The 24,454-nt window shown below is 37.6% G+C and overlaps 2 protein-coding genes across 8 annotated transcripts in view; both read left to right on the top strand.

Moving 5' to 3' along the window:
* The window catches only part of LOC128867787 (mucin-2), a 162,923-nt gene extending 140,002 nt beyond the window's left edge, over window positions 1–22,921 (top strand). For 6 of the 7 annotated variants that reach the window (XM_054109288.1, XM_054109287.1, XM_054109284.1 and 3 more), the window contains 5 exons: window positions 5,525–5,799; window positions 5,878–6,347; window positions 6,605–6,844; window positions 11,150–14,059; window positions 17,371–18,965. In XM_054109288.1, the coding sequence (XP_053965263.1) occupies window positions 5,525–5,799; window positions 5,878–6,347; window positions 6,605–6,844; window positions 11,150–14,059; window positions 17,371–18,115 (4,640 nt within the window). In that variant the 3' untranslated portion in view covers window positions 18,116–18,965. Of the gene's footprint in view, window positions 1–5,524; window positions 5,800–5,877; window positions 6,348–6,604; window positions 6,845–11,149; window positions 14,060–17,370; window positions 18,966–22,280 lie in introns of those variants that run through there. The other variant, XM_054109283.1, reaches the window with a different exon arrangement.
* LOC128867788 (uncharacterized) lies at window positions 8,265–11,023 on the top strand. The gene is made up of 2 exons (XM_054109290.1): window positions 8,265–8,725; window positions 10,216–11,023. The coding sequence occupies exons 1-2, from the start codon at window positions 8,380–8,382 to the stop codon at window positions 10,947–10,949; spliced, it is 1,080 nt and encodes a 359-aa protein (XP_053965265.1). The 5' UTR covers window positions 8,265–8,379; the 3' UTR covers window positions 10,950–11,023.
* Window positions 22,922–24,454: the final 1,533 nt, after the last annotated feature.

The raw sequence follows: 24,454 nt of genomic DNA, 5'->3' as shown, positions 1-24,454 counted from the left end.
GAGAATCACCCACATATATGCGATACGAAGTGTTACCTATTCAAAACACCATAACTTTTTTGTGTAAAATTAGAAATGATCACAATTTTAAAACACATTCACTTTAGCTCGATATGACCACCTTTTGCCTTGACTATAGCCTTCAAACGGTCAAAAAAAGAGTTGCATACTGCACGAATGTAATCTTGAGGTATTTTGGCCCATTCTCGTATAATCGCTTTTTTCAACGCATCCATACTGGCATATTTTTTAGTCCTCACCTTGCTCTCCAAAATGGACCAGATGGAATAGTCCATCGGACGTTAGACGAATTCGAAAGCCATTGCGTGGACGAAATGAAGTGTGGAACATAATTTTTTAACCATTCTTGGTTCATACTTGCTTCGAGTAGCCATATATAGGCTCAAACTCTCGTATGAGCGTTCCGTCAGGTAAACACGATCGTTTTGAGTGCAAGCGCAACAACACCTTTGCTCTTTCGCACCGAGCTTGTTTTTACTGGGGTGAAAGATCGAGTGCTTTTTGGAACTTGTAAGCCTAGACCTTGAGCTCATTTTTCAATATGCGTCGAATGCTGTCTTGCGATATTTTCAGTTCTTTGGCCATTTTTCTTCCACTTCGACGTGGATTTCGTTCAAGTCGAACCTTCACTTTCCGAACCATTTCTGGCGTTGTTGCGGTTTTTTTGGCCCACCTCCATAGCGTTTTGCAATGCTACCAGTATCATTGTAACGTTTTATAGTGCGATACACAAACATTTTTACTTTCACTTTTGGTGATTGAGCTCACGAACAATGGCTGGTTGTGATTTTCCAGCCAAATATAACGCAATCGCACTATTATGTTTGAATTCCATCACAGAAAAAAAAATTCAACAAAACTGAGACGCAAATGCTTTTGATGGCTTATAAACAATATATTGAACTGTCATTAGAATAATTTTGACGTTGATGTCATGAGCTGTTTTACAGATACAAGCAGTGCGAAGTTGGTAACACTTCATATCGTTCACCCTGTATATAAGTATGTATGCTCTAAATTTGGCTTCAACTATTTTTATTTTATTTTTATTTTATCCACGCTTGACTGGCTATTTGAGTATAATAGATTTGAAGAAAATTCACTTCGGTGGCCACTTTGATATTTTCGCCAAGAGTTTAAGACTAGACTTTTTAAATATTTAAAATATCAGTGGTTCCAGCAAGAAATTTACATAAATTAACAGGCGGATACATACTGGGAAATGAATTGCCTGCAGTAAGTGTTTGGAAAGATCCTATGAGCCATAAGTCAAAGTGAGAACGGGCATCCGAAACTATTCATTTCACTTGCGACAAGAAGCAGTGTACAATCAGACCCAACTTGATTTATACGTGAATAGGTGAATGACGGACTTTCTATGCCATTACTCATAGATAAAATTGCCTATTTCTTTATTTATTTATTCAATTAATAGTCTCAAAAATACAATATATCTTACAGACTATGAAAACAGTTAATGCCTAATATATTAATCAAAGTAAAATCAAACTTATAATAAACTATTGTACATAGTTTCAATTGTAATGAGTGAAAAAAAAAGATAACATTTCTTATAATTTACAGAGGAAAATTATTAGATAATACTAAGAATTTAGTTCAGCAATTCATTTAGTACCAATTTGAAGTGGTTCTTTGTGGAAGAAAAATCCAGGCCAGTATGATTTGAGAGCTAATTAAAATCTCCCAGAGTTCTAGAAATCGGGCATAGGAAATATAATTAGTTCTTACCATCCTTAACCAGAAAAAATCATGATTCCGTAAACTTCGCTGAGGAATATTGAAATTGACTTTCTCGAGTACCAATGAGGAGTCAATAACTCCATTTATTAAATCGAAAAGGAAGGTAATGGAGAGAATAGCCCTTCTAATATCTAGTGATTTTAGATTTATGAGCAAACACCGACTTTTATAGAATGGAATTGGATCAGTGAAATTTAAAAAACGCAAAGCATAACGCACAAAAGCTTTCAGGACACGTTCGAGCCTACTAATATGACAAACAGTAGTACACTTCGTTAGCGTCTGGAGGAAACATATCCTTCTAAATGGGGTTTCATTAAATTAGTTCACTTTTTTTAACCACTTACAACAGCCGTCAACCTGTCGATGGTTTTCGATAGTTGAAGTATAAACTATGATCAAAATTCCTTGCTGAAAATTCCTTCAGGCTCAACTGAAAACGGGGGTATTCAAAAAATTTCCTTGCCAGATCGGCAGCGTCACCTTGAATAAAAAAATGTGAGCAAATAAGAAATAAGATATATTAAAGCGACAACATTTTCACATTTTAATGTAGTGCGATTCATCATTCAAAAATTAATGTCAATAGTTATGAATAAACTAAACAAATCCGGGGCGATAGCACCAATGGGCACAAAATCATCGAGATATCATTAAATAACACACTTTATCCATACTATGGGCGATAACTTGGCAGCTCTACTACTTCCATACTATCCCAGATGAAATTGAGAAGGTACCATTATAGGCGAATGAGTTGACGATTGGACGATAGTCACATCTCCTTTCAGGCAAGCGGGCGTTGAGCAGAAGCTTTGTTAAACCTGCTGAGAACGTGAATTATACTACAATTGAACTAACAAAAATCTGGAAACGAAACTTATTAAAACTCTTGAAATTCTTATTTCTTAAGGCCACTAACTTTTAAAACAATCTACATAATTACCTCAAAATTCCAAAAATATCAACACGATTTTCAGTATCCAGTATCCACTTCACTTCTAACTTGCGCCATATTATACTAAAATTGGATTGGCATAAGCATTAATGAAAAATCTGATAACAATTTTAGAGTCTACATTTTTTTTTTTGTAATTTTTTTTAGAAAGTCGGCTACGTTTTGTACTAATTTCGTTGATAGGCTTAGGGGTGGACAATTGCATTAGTGACTGGGTCATCTCTATGCTAGAAACCAACATAACCAAGAAGGTCCGCAGGGGCACTCCACAGGTGGGAGTATTATCTCCACTTCTTTGGTAACGTGTGATTAGAAAAATTTTAATAAAACTTAATACAGGTGGGGTAAAAGCGATGGCGTACGCTGATGATGTGGTGCTAATGGCGTCAGGACTGTGTCCCAAGACGATCAGTAGGATTATCCAAAGGGCATTAAGCGAGCGTAAAACAGAACTTATACTTTTTACCACCAGAAACAAGGTACCAATTTTTACACTACCAAATATTAACGGACAAACTCTTTCACTTTTACTCAGTGCAAAATACTTAGAGGTAATTCAGGAATCCAAACTTAGCTGGAAATTAAACGTCGAATAACGGGTAAGGAAAGCAGAAATTGCTTTATATGCCTGTAAACGTATGCTAGGAAGAAGATGGGGTCTTCCACCAAAGTATGGTTGTATAAGGTTCGGTAGTTTGGTGGAAAGCTCTAGGAAGAGAGTGCAATACCGAATTACTCGGCAGAATACAAAGATCAGTCTGTTCAATAACGATCGGTGCAATCAGATCATGTCTTAGGGAGGCTCTCAATGCACCGACACACGTTATTCCAATAGACCTACATATAAAGAAGACCGCAACCATGAGTGCATTTAGGTTAAATGAAGCGGGTCGTTGGAAAGAAAAAACGGACGGTTTTGCAGTCTATTATTGCGACAAACTCCTCGTTAACCTCGAAGAGGACTGACTACATCGTCCCGACGGTAACATTCAATAGGAATTTTGCCACACTCTTTCCATCTAAGGAGCAATAGAATAAGGGATTCTCACTAAACAACTTCGATACTACAGTTTATACAGATGGCAGTAAAGTGGATTGTGGTGTGGGAGCTGATATATTTGTCATAGACTTCCAGGCGGAATTACTGGCAATTGGGAAAGCTTGTAGGCTACAGATTTCTCGCAGATTTATCTTTTAAGAGCAATATCACAGTTCTCTCGGATAGCGAAGCTGCGATCCAGGCACTGGATTCGGCTACAACAACCTCTAAAGTGGTGGAACAAAGTAGGAATAGCCTTACCACCTTGAGTGAAAGCCCTAAAGTAATCTTAATCTGGGTCACGGGACATCGGCACATTAAAGGTAACGAAAAAGCAGAAGAACTGGCAAGAGGAGGATCTGCCATGAATAACGCTCGTGCAGAATCGGTATTCACACCCCTGGGTGCTGACAAGAAGACAATTTTCCTAAAATACCTCCGAATCACGGATTGTAGATGGAGAGACCAGGCGAAATGCAAAATTAACAGAACGTTATGGCCCACCTACAAACTCAAGCAATCGTCGACATTGATAAACATGAAACGACGGGAGGCCTGTAGACTAACGGCCGTCATAACTAGCTTTTGGTCTATCGGAGAACAAGCAGCCAAAATGGGCATCCCTCACAACACGCACTGTCATAGTTGTAAACAACCGGAGAAAAAGGAAACAATCTTCCATTTCCTCTGTAAATGCCCTGCCATATGGAAGGACAAAATGTTAACCCTGGGCAAACCGCTTTTCGAGGATCTCGAGCAACTATCTGGCTTAGATGTCAACAACCCAATAAGGTCTTAAACCACACAGACTGGTGGTTGGTAACGAGGATGTGGCAATAAAATGCCGCGGAAGCGCTAGTTGGATGCTGGATGAATCACCACTTTAACCAACCACCCAACTATTTTCATGAGAGTTTTAATACAGGAACAAAATAGAACTAACAAATAGCTGTACGATATTCAGTGACACTCACTGTATCCCCTTTTTGTTTTAGAATTCATTACAAAAAACAAATATATTTAATTGTTCCCCTTTACTGTAGGTGTTGAATAAATTTCTTACTGGGCCACGCATTCTTGACTACGCATCCGCTGCACGCAAATTTGTTTAAGTTTAAAAATAGACAAAGAAGTTAATTGTTTAACAAAGCAAAAGTGCTGAGTGGAGACGAATTTGTCGCCTTGCATTGTAAGATGCCAAGCACAAAACCAAGAGTCAATGCTTGACGCAAACGTATAAAATGTTTACTAGCGCTTTGTCGTTAAAATAATTAATTTTAGAGTTGAAATTTTAAAATAGTCGAGCGCATAACCTTGGTACTATATATAGTATGCGTATATGTATGTGTACATATGTATATATGTGTGTGTTTGCGTTTTCTCCCTTTCTTCATGCCCCAACTTAATTAAAAATTTCAAGCCATAATTGCATGCATCTTACGCTCCGATACGGTAGCTTCAATTTTGAAAACATTGAAAGAAAAATATTAAATAATACTTTCCCCATTTTCTACACTTTTTTCATTATTCAGCTGGCTAATGTCATTAGAGTAACAAAATAAATATAAAAAACAAAAACATTTGTAACAAATTGTTATTATTATTTTCTCTATTGTACACATCAACGCTTAAAAAAATATTTAAAAATAAAACAAACCGAATAATTTTATTTCTCCTCTGTTTTTTTCTTCTCTTTTATCACTCTTCTTCGCTATCTACCGAACAACACCCAATATAAACAACAGATAACAGCAGCACAATTGCGAACACAGCAGACCCATATCCGGATGCACCAACTCAATTGGTGCCTTGCCCCATCTGCCGACGTACCTTCAATCCGGTTACGCTGCAGAAGCATGTGGGCATTTGCGAGAAAATGGCGACCAAAAAGCGTAATGTTTTTGATTCATCACGACAGCGACGCGAAGGCACCGAATTGGCTAGCTATCCGTTGCCGAAGAACTTCGGATTACCGACAACGAAGCAAGAGCCGCGCGGACAGTCACCTAAGCCGTTGCAGGTGAGTGTAGATTTGAAATAGTTTGAATTTCTCAAAAAACAAAAAAAAAAAAACACATTGCTTCTACTGCTTCTCCAGCACATTGCTTCGCCCGTATTGACGCGCAAAAAGTCGAACGGCGGTGAGGAGCTGGCGCGCAGTACCGCACGCGCCTCAATGCGCAAATTGGCAACCGCTACCACTGCACACAATCAATCACATAGCGTCACACCCTCAGCCGCCGCCACCAGCGCCGTTCCCGCCCACAACGCCAACAGTCAAATGAACGTGTCAACCTCGTCGACCACATCACTGCCCGGTGCCGGCAACTTTACACGCGATCGTATGCGCTCGTCTGAGCGTTCACTCGCCAAACGCATACAGCCACCGCCGGCCGAACAGTGTCCACACTGTGAACGCTGCTTCGGCCCGAAAGCCTACGATCGGCACGTGGAGTGGTGCAAGGAGAAGGCATTGCAGGCTTCCATCAAACAAACGGCAAAAACCGAACAAAACTTGGCCAAAGAGCGACTGGAGGCGCGCACAAAATACCGAGCACCCTGTCTCAAGTAAGCGTTGAAATTTCATTCCATATGGGGAATTAATATATGTATGTCAAATGCAGTAGTGACATTTGAAGGAAAAAATTGCGAAATTTGTTGGAAAAAAGCAAAAACTACATATTATTTTGCCAACTAATTTTTTCTGTTTTGTCAACTAGCTTCTTTGTTAATTTTATTTTTTCTATTTCACAATAATTTTTTTTTTTTGTTTTTGTATAGTAGAAAACCAAAACAAAAAATAATTAATGATTGAATATTTGCAGAACTAAGCGTTCGATAAATCGTGACAAATACGCGGGTTTGGCAGGTGATGAGAACGAAATCGGCGACAGTGTGAGAGCGGGATACGCCAGTCACCAATATAATAGCAGCAGCAACAACAATACCAGCAGTAGTCTACTAAACGGTATTAGCAGCATCGATAACAGCAACAAATTTAACAGTAGCGGCAACAATAACGGGCTTATGTCACTATCGATGACATCTTCACTGACCAGTGAGAGGTGAGTGCGCTAAAAAATGCCAATAAATATTGAGCGATAAACTAGCGGTAGTTTATTAGTTTTTTGTAGAGAATATTGATATATATGTGTGTATTTGCGATACTGTTACTTGTAGTACTGGGCAGAATCGATACTTAAAGTGAGAATCGTCTACTTACTCTCACAAGAACCGGCAGTGCATGATTTTGAAAAGTATCATTAGTGGGATACTGAAAAATACACAAAATGCCGCAGTATAGTATTAGGCTCTAAATTGGAAATGATGCACAGTACGAATTCATAACACTCAATATCAAGCCCCGAATAAGCATTATAAAGGGTTTTCCAATAACAGGTGTTATCTATCGCTATTGAGAGATGATTAACGATTTTTTATGGTCAAAATTGAATGGTATTGATCTGGACAACGTTTATTTTCAACAAGACGGCGCTACGTGCTACACAAGCAACGAAACCATTGATCGTTTACGGGAAAAGTTTCCGTATCGTGCTATCTCTCGAAGAGGTGGCCACCGAGATCATGTGATTTAACACCTTGTGACTTTTTTCTTTGGGACCACGTGAAAGAGAAGGTCTACGCCAACAGCCCAGGGTCGATTCAAGACCTCAAAGATGGAATTCGTGAGGCTATCGAGGACATAGGCCAGCCACTTTGCAATTCGGTTATGGAAAATTTCAAGAAAAGGATATTGTCCTATAAGCGTGGTCGTGGTGGTCATTTACTTGATGTTATTTTCCACTATTAACGGCATACTTTCCTCTTTATAATGAAATAAACATCCGATCGTGTATATTAAAAAATAGGATTTTTCTTTGAATATCAAAATAACACCTCTGTTTGGAAAACCCTATACTTCTCTCTTTACTGCATGAGTATTAAAGGGAGATGAGTATACGCAGTAATGCTCAGTTGATTACTTTTTGCGTTGATTTCTTCCCAAATTAAAGACCTGGAGTCATTCAAAAACAACTCTTAAAAAACAAAGTACTGCCAGATTGAAGATAAAGTACGCGATACTTTTAAAAACACCCGATTTTTAAAAGAATCGATACTGAAGTACTCGATTCTGCCCATCAGTAGCTATTTATATTTATACGCTCATTACAAGAAACGTATATAGTGACAAGAAGCTGTAATACTCGTAATGGTCCGTTCCTCATAACCAAAACCTGGTACGAAAATTCAACACACAAAAAGGTAATTGATTTTAGTGTGAATTTGTGTGGTGGAATTTTCTACTCCAGTTTTGCTAGAGCAATAAACCGGAACTACAGCCTTTTATCACTAGGTTCATTATCATTTTCCTTATCATGCATTATAATAGAAAAGACATCTCACAATTCACCACACCTCTACCCCATTATAATTTTTGTTTTCTAAATTACTACATTTGCGTTAAAAAGTAAGTAGCTGATCGAACCATGCACGTAATGAGTAGCCGAAGTAATAAAACAATTCTACCATACTTATTAAAATCCAACAATTGCCTCTCTCTTTCGCCCATTCACCGTAACCTCATCAATGTCATTATCTCATGACCATCGCCAGAAAACCCACAATCATGAAAGACTTTCATAGCACTTTACGCTCTCGTAAATCAGATAGAAACGCCATTGAATTGCCGCCACCCTCACCTATGCACCATGCCACCGTCGGTGTTGATGAATACGTCAAGACTGCTTACTTCGACGACTTACGTTTGATGGGCTCAAAATTGGCCAAGAACGATATATTCCAAAAGAAGACACTAAAGCGTCGCGTCACACTGAATGCAATAAATACGAGTATGCAGTCGCAACAAGGCCCACACGAAGCACCACTCCAATCCGAGAAGATCCGACCACGCAATTACGATGAAAGAATGCCAATTGCTCCGTCAGGTATTAATCTGTCCCACGTATGTAAGTCTTTTTTAAAGAATTTTTAATCCATGTGGGCTGCTAAACATCTGAACATTTCAATATCGCATCGAGTTGAGTTTCTAAATCGAACTCATTTCGCAAAATCAACGCATTTATTTTTTTATACTCAAACTCCTTGAAGATGTTGTCGGCCCAGCAGAAAATTGTAGTATCGGATAGGATTCCTATGGTACTCATATCTTTCTAATTTTGTCTTAGAAGCGCACCAAAATCTTCTCAGACAGCTTTTTCACTCTACTCTCGTAGACTCCAAAACACGCATAGCTGCAATAAATATTGCGTTTGAACAGGGCACCCACCACCACTAGTCGCTTCAGGCAAGCGAATTCAATAGTTCCATATTCCCATAGCAATAACAAATATAACGCCAGGGCTGGTTCTACAAGTCAGAGTATTCTGAGATGGCAAAGTGAGCAACGCAAGCTAGGCTGATGATTGCACTCCAACACACCAGAATGGTTTTACAGCTCTTAAATCAATCAACTTCACTCATGTACCAGAAGATTCTTGCATGAGTCACTAGCTCTTAGTCCATTTTTCATATACCATACGTCTAATAGAAAATAAAACAAAAAATATGCAACTTTTATACACTATTTAGTCTTAACCTCGGAACGACACTAAAGTAGTTCTTATTCTTGATTGGTGCGATAACCGTTACGCGATTTTGGCCGAGTTTCTTTCTCGTGCGTCAGTTAAAAACCCCAACTGAAGCCAAGTCCTTCTCCACCTGATCTATCCAACGCAGAGGAGGTCTTCCTCTGCCACCACCAACTGGTACCGGATTCAATACTTTCAGAGCCGGAGCATTTATATCCATTCGGACGATATGATCCAGCCAATATAGTCGCTGAATCTTTATTCGTCAATCAGCTGATTTCTTCAAAATCTTTGAGAGCCGGTTAACGGTCTGTTATTGGCCACACCTCCTGAATTCTTTGTAACGTGTATCTGAAGAGTGAATGCATTGCCTATCGATCCGATCACACATCGCATTATTCGCAACTGAAATTAAGATATCGTTTGATCGAAAAAAATGTGTGTTAGTCCTTTAGTTGGAAAATGAGCAGGACACCACGAGCACTACTTCGCCTCTAGGGGCTAACGGACTTAATCATAAACATAGCTAGTTGGATTTAACGCTGTCAATTATGAGTTAGGTGATCTTGTCATCCATTGAGGGCGATTAGATGGAAATAGGGAGCTCTTTTACTCTTCTAGTACTCGTAGCATCGAACTTTTAAGCGACTTAGACCATCCTCTTTCGTTTAGTTTAGTTTGAGCTCTGAACCTCAGTCAAATTATTGAGTTTTTCGTTTCACTTGTAAGACACCCTTTGCTTCCTCCCGTGCGCAATTCTTCAATTCTCGGCGAAATACAATTTCTTAAGCTTAACTCTTCCTTTCTTCATTCTCATTACTTTTCATCATCACTTTTTGTCCGCGCAGACCTTACAATAGACCAAAGTCTCGGAGATGCAAATGCCTTGTGTGCAGCACTAACATACACTGCTTGCCCTTTGAAGGGTGTCAGTAAAGCTACAATACCACCGCGTACTTCAACACAACTTACACATAGCGTCCCTGTGGTCAACAAATCAAGAAGTAAACTGAAACCCAAAGTTCCATCGGAGCCAAATATACGCGTGGACGCGGGCACTGTAATGACACACACCGATGAGAAAGCCATGCAACGCGACGATGCTAATAATAGCCATTCACACGACGTGGTACAACAGCGTCAACACCAACAACAATTGCAACCGCTTACACCACCAATGCAAATGTTGCAGAAACGTCAGACTACTTTTGATAAGTTGCCAAACACGACATTTGCTGTAACATCCATCGAAACAGCCACCACCACCTCGTCTGCAACTGCTTCACATACCAAACCGGAGGTGAATGCCATTAGATCGTTGAGAATATGTCGAACTAAACGCAAGAAGTTAGTCCGTCAGTCGATTTCGACACATGCCACCCCGATGAAAGCAATACCATTAATCAAGGAAAGCATAGAAATCTTTGGTACACCTTCAAAAATACTAAGCAACGGGGTCGAACAATTAAAAGACAACGATAGCCGACTACTGGCGGACGACGAGACGGAAGATGAAATTAAGGTTATAAAAGCACCGCCAAAACTGGTGCGTAACAAGTCTTTTGTGCTCAGGTTTGTATGAATTCATAGAAAGAATACAAGGCCAAAAAGGCTCATTTGTATTATAAAACTAATTGTATTAACAAATATCTTCCCTCATCATCTCATCTAAAAATATTGGGCAAGAAATGTGTGACAGTATCGCAACGTTATTAATACTTGTTCAATGTTATTATCTCTATCTTTGAAACCATTTATCTATACTATTTACTATATTTTTAGCGGTCTACCATCCGACAAATACGATCCTTTCATCTCGGCAAAGCGTCAACTGGAGGAGCTTTGTTCATCCTCACCCCCAAGCAATCCTTCCTTCTCCCCTAACGTTTCACAAACTTCTCCACAAACTCCTTCGGCTCTAGCCGGTTTGCCCACAAAAATGTCCACTTCCCTCACACTGAGCACTTCTACTCCCCTCTCGAGTCCCTTGACGACAAACTCACAAAATCAGCGCATACCGACGACACCTTCCGTGACCACTAACAAGACATCAACGAACTTTCGACGCACATCATCTTTACGTGGTCCGCGTCGTTCTCCGATGCTCTCTTCACGTCCATTGTTTGCACAAAATCATCGTCCTACTATACAACGTGGCCTCTCTGACGAGGGACCAATCTCAACTAACTTTCTTAAACCGGAGGAATACGACGAGATGCCGGTACGTTCGGTGTGTGTAAACGATTACGCAGTTACAAAGAGTCCACGTGTCGCTCGTCGCGATAATAGTCTCTCGAATCGTAAACAAAGTCTCAAACTCAATGTACAGGGTAATGCAGCTGCGGTGGCGTCAAACTCCGCCACGAATACTCCCAATTGCTCGACTATGTTGGGTGTGAACAGCACTGATGAACTAATGAACTCAGCTGCTAAATATCTCTCGAAAACAGACTCACTAGCGGCATTCCTCAAGTATGAGAGAGAGCTAGAAAAACTCAACGCACAAACTACAACCGACGCTAGTGTTAACGCGTCCTCCAATAAACCAACTGAACTTAATGCGTCCAACTCTCCAGCAACGAACCTCCATAATCCCGTCATAACGAAGGAGTTCAAAGACAAGAGCAACACATTGAGTAAGCAAAACTCCGCCAAGAGTATCAAAGCAGAATATATCGAATCACCTAACTCTTCAGCAGGCGGTGTGGAACAGGAAAATGTTTGCCAACATCTGCCCACGCCAGTTCCGAACACCCCATCTACAGCTGAGGTTTCGGCATATGAGAGAGAAACTGTGAGCCCGCAAAAGACACAAGCGCTGCGGTTAGAGCCTATAACGTTGCCTCAGTTCACTTCCACGCCAGCAGCAAAGCAGAGTGCAGAGCTTAAAGAGGCCACGCCAACACAATTGCCAATTGTAAGTCAACCAGTTAACTTAAATGCTCACTACAGCGGCTCGAAGCCGCAACCGACTACATCCCTATCCGCGTTCGGTAAGGATGGTAAGAGCTCCTCAAGCAGTGAATACATCGATCCCAAGTTAATAAATAAATGCGATAATCTTCCAGTGAATCTAAATCCTGTGCGCACTCTGAAATGCGTAGGCGGTAACAATGCAGAACGTCGCCCTGATTTCTCTTCCTCCTCCTCAGAGTGCTCAACCACGCAGACCGGCCCGGTTTCGCAGCTAACAAAGTTACTGCCGCTCACAAAACCGACTGAGATCCAACATTTGGCGTCACAAAATGCGCCAGCGGTGAAAGCACCCAGTCAGGCTGTGGACATTCCTGCTCGACCGCCAATGACCGAAGATGCTCAGGTGAACGCTCATTCGACATTAAGTCAACGCAGCTCAACTGAAGGCAGGAATTTGCTGAATCGCAAAAAACGACTCGGACGCAATCATTTTCTTTACGATGGTTCTCCCGAGGCAGATGATTCCTGCTCTGCTGACGATGAAGCGAATCGTTCGTCGGCTGAATATTATGAATCTAAGTATCGATCGTCGTATCAGCAGCAGCAGCAGCAGCAGAAACACCAGCAACCGCAAACATATTTCGCTAATACGCATGGACAGTTCGCGCCACTGAAGACGCCGCCAATTGTACCTCCTTTACCGATTTTCGACGACTTTGACTTTGAGGAATTTCTCTCGTCATTCGAGAATGACGATGAACAATTTCCTCTATTTAAGGACTGTAGGGAATTTCTCTTGAATCGCACGTCGAATAAGCAACGTTCGACGCAGACGCCGAATTCAATGTATACAAATAACAGCAACACTCAAAACCACACAACGGAAACAAAAGACTACAACAACACTAACAATAGTTTTCAATTCCCAAGTCTCGCTCCCAGCAAACATCCCTATCCCACACTCCTACTAACTCCCTCTACCCGCAGATCGCGCGATGACTCACGTCCAAAAAGCAAGGAATCCTCACCAACAACCGACAAATACGAAGATCTAAAGCGCACCACCACGCAAGGCGTAACTTATGACGACGACAAACGTCATGCTGACGCCGAACATAAAAAACGTGAGATCTTTATCAGCATCGAGACGGAGCCGAACGAGCACGGTCGTTCACCCATTTCACCCGACTCGCTGCGCAACATGGTAGGCAATCCACAGACAATGGTCGAAGTTGAAGTCGACGGCTGTGACAACAAGTTCAGCAAGATTAGTGATGATGATGAGCAACTGCCGTCAGGGCATCACGGCAGTAAAGGCAAAATAGAAAATACGATGATGCGCTGCACACCCTTCGCCAGTGGCAATCATTTGCCTAACGTTCAGCTAAACAACGCCAAGAATTTAATACAGCGAATGCAAAATGACTTTCGGCAAATGAGCGAAGAAGTGGGCGCCAACATACGCCAGGCCATGACCGGACTCAATTCAACCGCGGGAAATGCATCGATGTTGTATGGTGGCGAAAATGTTGCCATGAGTGCGGGCGTTGGTGGGCGAGGTGGTACATATGTGCCACGCCACAGAAATACATCGCCGCCACCATCGGCAACAACTATGGGCGCGGTGGCGCCAATGTATGCGGCCTCGGAAGATATCAGCGGTGATGCGTGCGGCGACTCAGACGACATGAGTAGCCTGGATGGTTATCCAATTTCATCGAAATCGTCGCGACGTGGTGTCGGCTCCAAACTTAGCGCTGACTCTGCGTACGGGAGGTAAGTCATTAGCAAAATGATTGAATTTTCTAAATTAGCAATTAGATATTTTAAGGAATCAATTAAAAATAGCTTTAAAATTGTGTAAGCAAATTGGAACCAAGAAATAATATTACCAGCCGAATTATAAAAAGTTACTAGCTACATGCGAAATGGGTCTTGACTTAGAGTTCTAGGTTAAAAAACAAAGTTTAGAACCACTTAAGAATAATTAGCAGATCCAGCGCTTGTTTCCACGACTGCAGAGTTTAGGTACAATGGAGCCTGCTGTAGCATTTTATTCGCCACTAAACTGTTAACCTATCATCTTTCGGCTTATTGCTCTTTGCATAAGTTCCGATGCTACCTGTTGGAAACAAATAGAATGGATCCATTGAGTCAGTATAAAACGTTTACTTCAATTGAGCTTCTAGTGACCCTTTTCGGCAGTTTCGATTAGCTGTTTAACTCTTGGCTCTTTGACTTTTTAGCTTAGCTTTCAACTCTCCCATTGATATTTAAGGCGATTCAAACCTCATCGAGCCAACGGCAGTAATTTTGCACATTTTAGATTAGGGTACTTCTTCAATTGCCCTTTTATGCCATCTTTGGCTACCAGACTTTCTTGTGGCTGAGAACTTAGCTCCACACATGTCATAAGCTGAGATCGACTCGGCTCTCGATGGCTCTTTATCACTACTTAAGGGGGGGGTAGGGTTTAGCGCTAAAAAAAAAACACTTTTTTTTGAATTTTTTACAGAAATATGGCTTAAGATACTTTAATAAAATCAGTTGCATGTTATTGTACATCTTTTCAATAAGTTTTTAAAAAATATTAATAATAAAATATTGACAAATAAGCCCATGACAGAGTTTTTTTGGAGATATGTTTTTCGAGAGGTGCTCTGCGGTGCCAATCGGCATTCGTCGTAGAATCATCTGAAACTAAAAAAGTCGAATTTTTCAGTTAAAGTATGACGTAAAGCTCCCCCCCACATTAATAAAATTTTTTTTTTTTCATTTTTGTAGTTTTGGTGGCAAAAAAACGTAAAACGAGCATTTTTGGCGAAAAATTTCGCCGTAAGTGAAAAACAACCTTAAAAAAAAAAAATAAAAAAAAAACAGTGTAGGGGGGAGGTATTTTTGATTTAGAAAACGTGTGCCAAATGTGAAAAGAATCGGTTGAATAGTTTCGGAGTTGTGATTGGCACCGACTTTTAAGAAGTCGTTTCGGGGAAAACGCGTTTGAAAAAATGACTCTGAGAAATTATCGATGCTCCGCATTCGAGGTAGAGTGCCTACAAAGGCTATAACTTTGAGAGTTCTGCTCCGATCCACTTAAAATTTTGACACAACATTCTTGAAATGATTTACTATAAGATAAGTGAAGAAAAAAAATTTCGATTTTGTGACCCTACCCCCCCCCCCTTAAGGGGAAAGCCTGGTTTATAAGGTCAAAAAAATCAATTTTTTTTCGGTTTAAGCGATTCCTAATATATTTCAGAATATTCACACAAAGTTACAGAGCCTAATTCTCAATATTTCCGTAGATACAAAGCCAAAGGTAGGCGAGCGTTAGGTAGTTACGCTGTGGCCGGACAGCCATAGTACAAGCTTTATCTTCTTTTCTCGACTTTTCATTTTTATGATTTCTTTGAATTGGCGTACATGAATGAAAAAAAAAACTAATGAACCTTTTGAAATGAATCATAGCTTGTTCCCTTCAGTATTAAATTCTCTTCTATTTGAACTAACAAAATAGATCAAAACAAATTTTTTCAAGATTTTTATAGAAAGGCATTTTTTTCTTTAAAACCTCCAAAAAGTTGAAATTTTGGAATTTCTCTCAGTTTTCTTAGTTCATCTAAAAATCATGATAATTAGAAATCAATTTCAATTTTTTGCTTTAGATAATAATTACGAGCTGTATCTTGTACGCTAGTTGGAAACTCCAGCGTTGCAGCGCTCTACTAATTTCTATGTTAAACATTTTTTTCAACTTATTTTAACCAGTACAAAAATTTTTTATACTTTTTAAATGTTCATTAAAAGATAGAAAAAACTTTGCAATGTTAAATTAATTTTTTCCTTAAAAAAAAAAATCGCAAAGAGATACACTTTTTAGACCTTATAAACCAGGCTCCCCCTTAAGGGGGGAAACCGGTTTAGGGGGTCGAAATTTTGGTGTTCTTCGTGAATTTTTTGAACAAGGAAGGAATAATCAGAAATTGTTTAAACTTGGAGGGTATTTTACTCATATTTTTAAGTACACTTTAAAATTCTTTCAAGCCATTTCCGCCGGAAATAGTGGCGTTAGAGCGTGTTGTCCATGGACGATCGCCATCCGAGCATCTTGCTGGTGAGCATTCCTGAAGTTGCAATTTTTCTCCGTAATCAACAATTTTTTTTTTCGTTAACAACATGTTTCCTAAGAATATGAACCTAATCTTGATAAAATAATATTGAAAATTGCATATCTTTGAGGCGCTTGAACACAATATTTTGTCATCTGTTTTGCTTAAAACAAATATTTCTAATGATAATATAATGCAAGAATTAGGTTCATATGAATAAGGATTGAATAAAGAATACTCCGAAAAAAATTTATAACGATTGGTCGATAAGTTTTTGAGCTAGAGTGCCCACCAGTTGAAAAAAAGTAGTTTCGAGAAAAACGTCGTTCTAACTAACGCGCGCTACTGTGCGGAACCGACGGGCAGTCACTTACATAAGTGCCCATAGAATCGGGAATAATGCGAATTTCGCTTTAAAATTTTTACCACATATTCTTGAGTAGTTATACTAACAATTTATGCAATAAAAAAAGTCGATAAGTCTAAACTGGTACCCCCCCCTTAACAACCATCTCCATCACTATTTAACTATAATTTCCTTGTGTGCGGTCTGAGTTTACTATAAATTGAGTTTTCAAGCGCTCGTCCACAATCGCGATTTTCTGTGTCAGTATCTTGCTGGATGCAAAGCTCTGCTGGTATATTTGCTTAGCTCTAGAACTGCGAAAGACAAACATTGCTAAGGACTAAAATCGTAGTTTGACTGAGTCTTATTGTTTGCCTAGGAAGTGGCTGTTTTCAATGGCAATGTGGATCTGATGTAGCGCATAGCAACTTAAAAAAAATGTAATGCCCATATAGATATTACTAAACTCCTTGAGGACCAAAACTTCGCAGAGCTTTGACTTGAATCAAAAATTAGGTCGAATAACTTTGCTGTAATTTAGAAGGAACCTACTTAGCATATATGGCTACTTCCCGAGCAGTGTAAAGCGTTAAAATTCCAATAAAAAATTTAAACTTTTTTCTCCCTCGCAGCCTCTCACGCCAGAGATCCTCAGAGCTGTCGACCACACCGCATCGCTGTACAGGCCGCAGCCGTCCCTCTACCAGCAGCTCTGTCTCCACCAACACTACGCCGCTGCCCACATTGCTAGCCGATGCGACAACACAACATCAGCAACAACAACAACAGCAGTACCACTACCAACAGCAGCAGCAACAGCAACTGCCACAACAAAATACGCAACTGTATAAATACGCACCCGTGAAGACGCGTCCACGACGCATTAGCGGCTCATCAAGCAGTGATAATTCGGATAGTTTGGACTGCAATGTCAAATATAAGCAACAATTGCAACAACAACAGCAACAGCAGCATTACAGCGGTGTCGGCAATAAGAATATCACCAGCAACAACAACAACAATAACTACATCAGCAATCATTATGCGCCACATCACAGCAACTTAATGGGCAACAATAATCACAGCATAAACAACAACTATGACAGCTCGCTCAGTTCGCCGACTACGACGACAGCAACAGGAAAGGCCACCACCATCGCGCCTACAACTGCAGCCACGTTAACGGACGAGTTGCAGGCGGCAGTGACGGCCACAAACAAGGGCCAATACAGTTCGAGCAGCTCACTTTCGAGTACGAATGCGGCAATGAGCGCGAGTATGAAAATGTCGAAATTCTGCCATGAATGTGGCGCTAAATTTCTAGTCGAACAGGCTAAGTTTTGTATGGATTGTGGTGTTAGGCGCATCGTACTCTAGATGTCTAATGTAGTTGTAGTTGTTGTAGATGAGAATTATTCGCTTAGTCATACACACAGTCACACGTAACACACAGGCCACACACACAAACTCATGTATGCATAGATAACAAACAAGCTTTTATAAATATTTATACATTTATTAACAATTTTTTTAAAAACATAAGAGAAATACCGAGAATCAACAAAGAAGAAGTAAAAAAAATCGAAGGCACATCAAACATCAAAATGTGCACAAAAGTCACAAAAATAAATGCATACATGCTCGTACGTAAATTCATAGCTGCTAAAAAATTATGAAAATTTCTTCTTACACGCAGTCCATTCATTCCATCAATCATCGTGCTTTACGCTTTTCCCATTCGCTTAATTTTCAGTACAAACTTGGCGAAGTATGTAGCTAAATCATTGAGAGCAACAAAAAATGGAAATTTGTCAATCCAAGTGGCAACATTATTGATAAATCTGCTAAAACGAAAAAAATTAATACTTCAACAACAAATCACAAAAGCAAGAAAATAAAACTGAAAAAATGGCAAAGCAAAATATATTCATGTAGAGAAAATTTACTAAATATTTGAGAAAGAACTAATGTAGAAGGAAGAAAAACTGGCGTAACTCACCAAGTACATGTCAAGTATGTTCGCACATAGCATAGGTACATAACAAACGTGCACATAGGTATGTTGCGGTAGTGCGCCTGCAAGTAGGCTTAGTATACTTAGGAACTATATTTTGTGCGTATACCAAATTTTATTTAACCTGCGCTTTAACTAATTTAATTTTACTAAATGTAAAAAATAAAGAAAATTATATTTTAAAATAAAAAACAAGAAATATTCAAATTTTAATTCAATTTCGGTTTTGTACTAATTTTTTGTTTCCACAAAAGAAAAGTGTAAATTTGAGTGTTTAAAATGTTTCAAAATGCCTTATATGAACGATACTATTAGGAGCTTGGTCCATAAACCAATAGAGTGAAGTGTATTGAAAAAGTTTGACTAAAATAATTTAAACCAAAAAAAGCATTCACTAAAAATTTAAGAAAAACTAGTACTAATATCCACTATTGGAATTTTTCAAATTAATATAGCAGAGTACTAAAATTTAGTACTAAAATAGTGGAGGTAATTTTGTGTTAAAAAAATTAACGGAATTAAAAGATTCAGTCACTTGTAAAAACACTACGAAAATTTAGTACCAAAAGCGGAGTACTAAAATTTAGTACTAAAGTAGTGGAGGTAATTTTGAGTTAAAACAACTAAAGAAATCAAAAGATTCGGTTCCTTGTAAAAACCTTACGAAAATTTAGTACTAAAAGCGGAGCACTAAAGTAGTGGAGGTAATTTTATGTTAAAAAAACTAACGAAATTAAAAGATTCGGTCCCTTGTAAAAACACTACGAAAATTTAGTACCAAAATGGTTAAAGGTTATTGGAATTTTTCAAATTAATAAAGCGGAGTACTAAAATTTAGTATTAAAGTAGTGGAAGTAAATTTGTGTTAAAAATATTAACGGAATTAAAAGATTCTGTCACACTACGAACATTTACTACTAAAAGGGTTGAAGGATATTGTACTAAATAAATCCGATATTCTATTACCATGAGCTATTAATGTACAATAAATGAAGCATTCAAAAGTGTTTAATAAATATTGGCAAACCAGAAAATGTGCTAAAATGTATATTAGTACTAAAACACAGCACTAAAATTTAAAGTCAATTGTACTAAAAATATCCGAAATCGTTGATGTGCCTTGGAACTATTAATCATAAATCAAATCATAAATTCATAAAGTGAGCAATGCAATTTAGCTGCACACAAGAAGTACTAAAGTTCTGTACTAACGCTACAGCTATAAAAATTTAATGCCAAGCAGTATAAGTAAATTTTACTAAAGTATCCTAACCATATGTATATTGCAATTTCTTGGACTAAGGAAAAAGTTTTAAATTTAGCAATACAACAGAAATACCAAAATTTAGAACTAAAATTAGTACTAAAATTTAGTACTAAGATTTTGTACTAAAATTTAGAGCCAAAATTTAGTACTAAGATTTAGTACTAAAATTTAGAGCCAAAATTTAGTACTACTGATTTAGTACTAAAATTTAGTGCAGTTAAACTAAAAGTAAACAGTAGTATTAAAACTTACTTTTTCTACATAAACAGTAATCATTTCAATCATTAGCAGTGTTTTTAAAAGATCCTCAATTAGGTTCATTACTTTTTAAATAACTCGAACTATTCGTGAATTACCAAATAATGAAGAAAAGTGGTACTAATTTTTTTTGCTCATATCATACCTAAATTCGGTACCCAACAATTTGCGCTGATTTGAGCCTACACTCTTTCTTGGGAATTTTCTTAATCAAATTTACTCGTAAGAGAAAAATAAGAACTAAAAATTTACTTAAATATACGAATAATCAATTTTGCGCTGAAAGAGTAGAAATAAAAATTAAAAAAAAAATTTAAAAAAAATTTTATTTTTCGATAAGAGCTTCAGTACTAAGTCTAAACGGTGCTAAAATATTAATTCGTGAAAAATTTGGCAAAACTTAAAAATATTGTAAAATTTTAGTGTGCAAAATTCGTTAAGCAAACAAAACTGAAAAATTTAGTAATGAAGTAAAATAGTACTACCATACAATTTTGTTATATACAAAGTAATATGTTAATTATTTAGCGCCAGTTGTTGATCTCACAGACAGCGGAATACCCTGGCGATTTGTGGATTTTCCATCCACCATTCAATTAATGTTAAAAAAAAAAAATATTTAGAGCGAAAATTTTAAAAATTAAAATTTAAGAAAGCTTGTGCAAAGAAATAATTTTATGAGTATTTACGTTTATGGGAGAGAAAATTGTACTTTTTATTCCTGAATCTCATTTGAGTTTTTCTTTAATTAAGGGGCTGGGGAAATTTTTTGTACTGGCGAGCGCTCTAAAATTTTTAGTGACAGCTTTTAGAACTAAAATTTGTAGGTCTAAATTATTTAGTACTGACATTTTTAGTACTAAATAAATTAGTAGTAAATAATTGTTGGTATTAAATAATTTAGTACAGTACTAATTATTTAGTACAAAAATTTCGTACGATACTATAGGTATTACTCAAAAACTTAAGTACTCAAATTCGATTTCTCAAATATTTATTCCCTAAAATTTTCGGTACTATTGTAAAATTTTTCACAACTTAAATTTAGTCTACTTTCGGCAACTAAATTTTAGTAATAAATTGAAGTACTAAATTTGAGTTCTTCCAGTGCTTTAGTTCTAAAATTAAAGTTATAAATTTTTTCACAACTTTCTGCTCTTTAGTGCTTTAGTACTAAAATTAAAGTACTAAATTTTTCACAACTTAAGTTTAGTCTACTTTTGGCAATTAAATTTTAGTAATAACTTTAAGTACGGATTTTAAACTTAGTACTCAAATTTTAGTACTAAATTTTACTACTTAAGTTTTAGTACTATATATTTTACACAATTTTTATTTTTGAATTTTCAAATAAGCGCAAAAAATTCGGTGTTTTTTCATAAGCTGCTTATACACACAATGGCGAAATTTTGAGTATCAAAATTTAAGTAGTTGAAAATTTTAACATCAATAAGTTTGCAGTTTTCGCCTTCTAGTTTTTTCATCGAGCCACAAATATGTAGATTAAATACTTTACTATGAGTGAAAGTGATTCGCAAGGAATCTGCACATCTGCAAGAAAGTTAATTGTACAGCTTTAATTTAAAAAACAAATAACTATGTAGTAGGCCGGAGAAATAATTCAAGTTTTAAATAAATAATAAAAATGCAGATTTGCAATTGGGAATAAATAATCCAACTTAAATTTGCTTGACCAACCTTTTTGGCTCATTGCAAAAGCTTCTATGTATGTATGTAGAAAAAAAAATTGCTTTTCATTAACAAGACTGAACAGTAATCCATGGCGTATACGCAACGTAGGTGTTTGTTGCAGCTCTACAATCTCTTATTAAAAAAAGCCATTTCGAACAATACATCAGCAACGAATAAAAACGAAATTATTAAATTTAAACCAGACGCAAATTCACTCATTTCCCATGAAACTAATCAACAGAAATTTGCAGAAACAAATTTATAATTTTTACTTTACTGCAAACTTTCTATTCTTTTGTTTTTAATTTCAGCCAAACCTGCTGCATCTAAATTCAAGCGAAATCCATTGAAACTTTTCAAATTTTAAGCAGCTTGAAAACAAATTAGCTAAGCTGTAAATACATATGCACACACACATATATATGGATATTGAGCATATGAATAAAAAATATGTTATAAAATATGCAATTTAAAAAATGAAGAAAATTAATATTAAGATTTTTTTAGCTCTAACACAAATTACCAAAAAATAAATAAATAATTATCTAGCACAGAGGGAAGCGAAAATAAAAATAAATATGCAAGTTACAAAGTGTACCAGTAAACATACGTAAATGTACATATATACTAATGCCTATACTGAACATAGTTTAATGCAGTCACATAAAAAAAATATATCTACTAATTTAACTACTCGCCTTCCTCTTAATCGAACGCAATTCAATGTGCTTTAACACACAAATACACACAAACAATTTTTACTCGGTAACATATCCAAATGTCACAATTATTGTCTCTGAAGTGCAGTACGAAGTACTAATTCATGTTTATGACACTTAAAGCAAACAAACAAAAACAAAGATTATGCCGAAATCGGTATTTATTTATGCATAAAAGGACACTGATATTTTGTCCGGTTATATAATGAGAATTTTAAATAAATATACATACACCAAATGAATAACTGTATTGGTATTTTGATTTAAGGTAGTCCAACAACACTTAAATTGCAGTTAGACCAGGCTTTACTGAACTTAACCGATTTAATTTTCTTGCCGAGCTGTTGTTGTTTTTTGTATTGTTGCAGAGAAAACATTTGCCATAAATGCTTGGGAACGCCCCTGAACTGAAGCAGCTGTAGAACGGATATAAATCCGGTTCATTCCGATTATGTAGACACGAATACCGTGAAAAGGGTGATATACGATTAGTTTAAACCAGCATACCGTAAGATAGGTTAGGTTAGATTTGGCAACCACATCGCACATACGAACAGCATTGTCACTTAGACCACGAAATGGATCCGTTGTGAGCCGCAGGGGTTGGGCTATATTTCCTCTTCCAGATTGAACCATGCTGAGCTTTGGACAAAGGTGTTTAAATTATTCATATTCATTAAATATCGATTCCTGCTTCTGGCTAGAGCCGGGCATGTGCAAAAAAGGTGTTGAATTGCGTCCAACTCTTCCTCATTCCTACAGCTACGACAGAAATCATGAATGTAAACGCCTAATTTACTTGCGTGATATCCTATTAGACAATGTCCTGTGAGGGCCCCTACTAAGATCCCGATTTGAAGTCTACTCAATTTATAATATTCTTGGATTACACAGGTGTTGACACTAATCAATCTTTGATTGACAAATGACAAATTGCGAGAGGTACCCCCATAAAATTAGTTGTTTGGCATACAAGTGTCTCCTCTTGCAAGTTAGTCATATACATACAGGGCCGTAGAGAGCATATCCGGGCCCCGGAGGAAAATTGCAAATGCGGGCCCTTTCCAATTATGTCTACTTCATCTAATTCGGAATTACTCTCGAGTCTGGGCCCCTCTGAGAACTCCGGGCCCGGGGTAAAAAGTCCCCGAAAAGTCTTGTAAAATAAAGTTGTAGTTATAGTCTGCCGAGTCTGATTTTTGAATTTGGAAAAATTTTGCAATTTACGACAATTTAAAAAATATATATGCGTTTTACGTCATAAATGCCACACTTTAATTATGTTTATAAACCTTTTTAACAAAAATATCAAAAATCAAATCTATAGAGCAAACACTTTAGAATATTTAAATAAAACACCGCATCAAAAAATATTAAAAACTTTATGAGTTATCATGCAGACCGTGCCGGGAAAAGTAGTTTCGAGAAAAACGAGCTTAAAGTTTGAGGTACTGAAACGCGCAGACCGCTCTCTACCTAGTTAATGGGCTGTAGAAGCTATAATATTGTGAATTTCCGCACGAAAATTTCACAGAAATATCGAAAAAAATCGATTTTTTGAAAATTCTGGACATATGTAACCCCTTAAATGTTTCTTCAAACGGATTTACATACATCAGAGAACGTTAATGTATAGAGAAGTCTCAATGACAGAAACGGATGGAATTTTTAGGGGTACTCGTTTCGCGAAGACTAATCACCACAGACAAATTTTCCACCAAAGTTAACAGTAAGGGACTGAATTATGTTAATTTAGCAGCAGTCGA

Source organism: Anastrepha ludens, chromosome 6 (assembly GCF_028408465.1).
Source record: "Anastrepha ludens isolate Willacy chromosome 6, idAnaLude1.1, whole genome shotgun sequence".
Lineage (NCBI taxonomy): Eukaryota > Metazoa > Arthropoda > Insecta > Diptera > Tephritidae > Anastrepha > Anastrepha ludens.
Note: the sequence above shows the minus strand (reverse complement) of the source record. Positions and strands in the feature narration are given on the sequence as shown.

Coding starts and splice junctions, on each gene's coding strand:
- LOC128867788 (XM_054109290.1), top strand. CDS start 8,380: ATGACCATCGCCAGAAAACCCACAATCATGAAAGACTTTCATAGCACT. Junction 8,726..10,215: donor AATGCCAATTGCTCCGTCAG/GTATTAATCTGT, acceptor TTGTCCGCGCAG/ACCTTACAATAGACCAAAGT.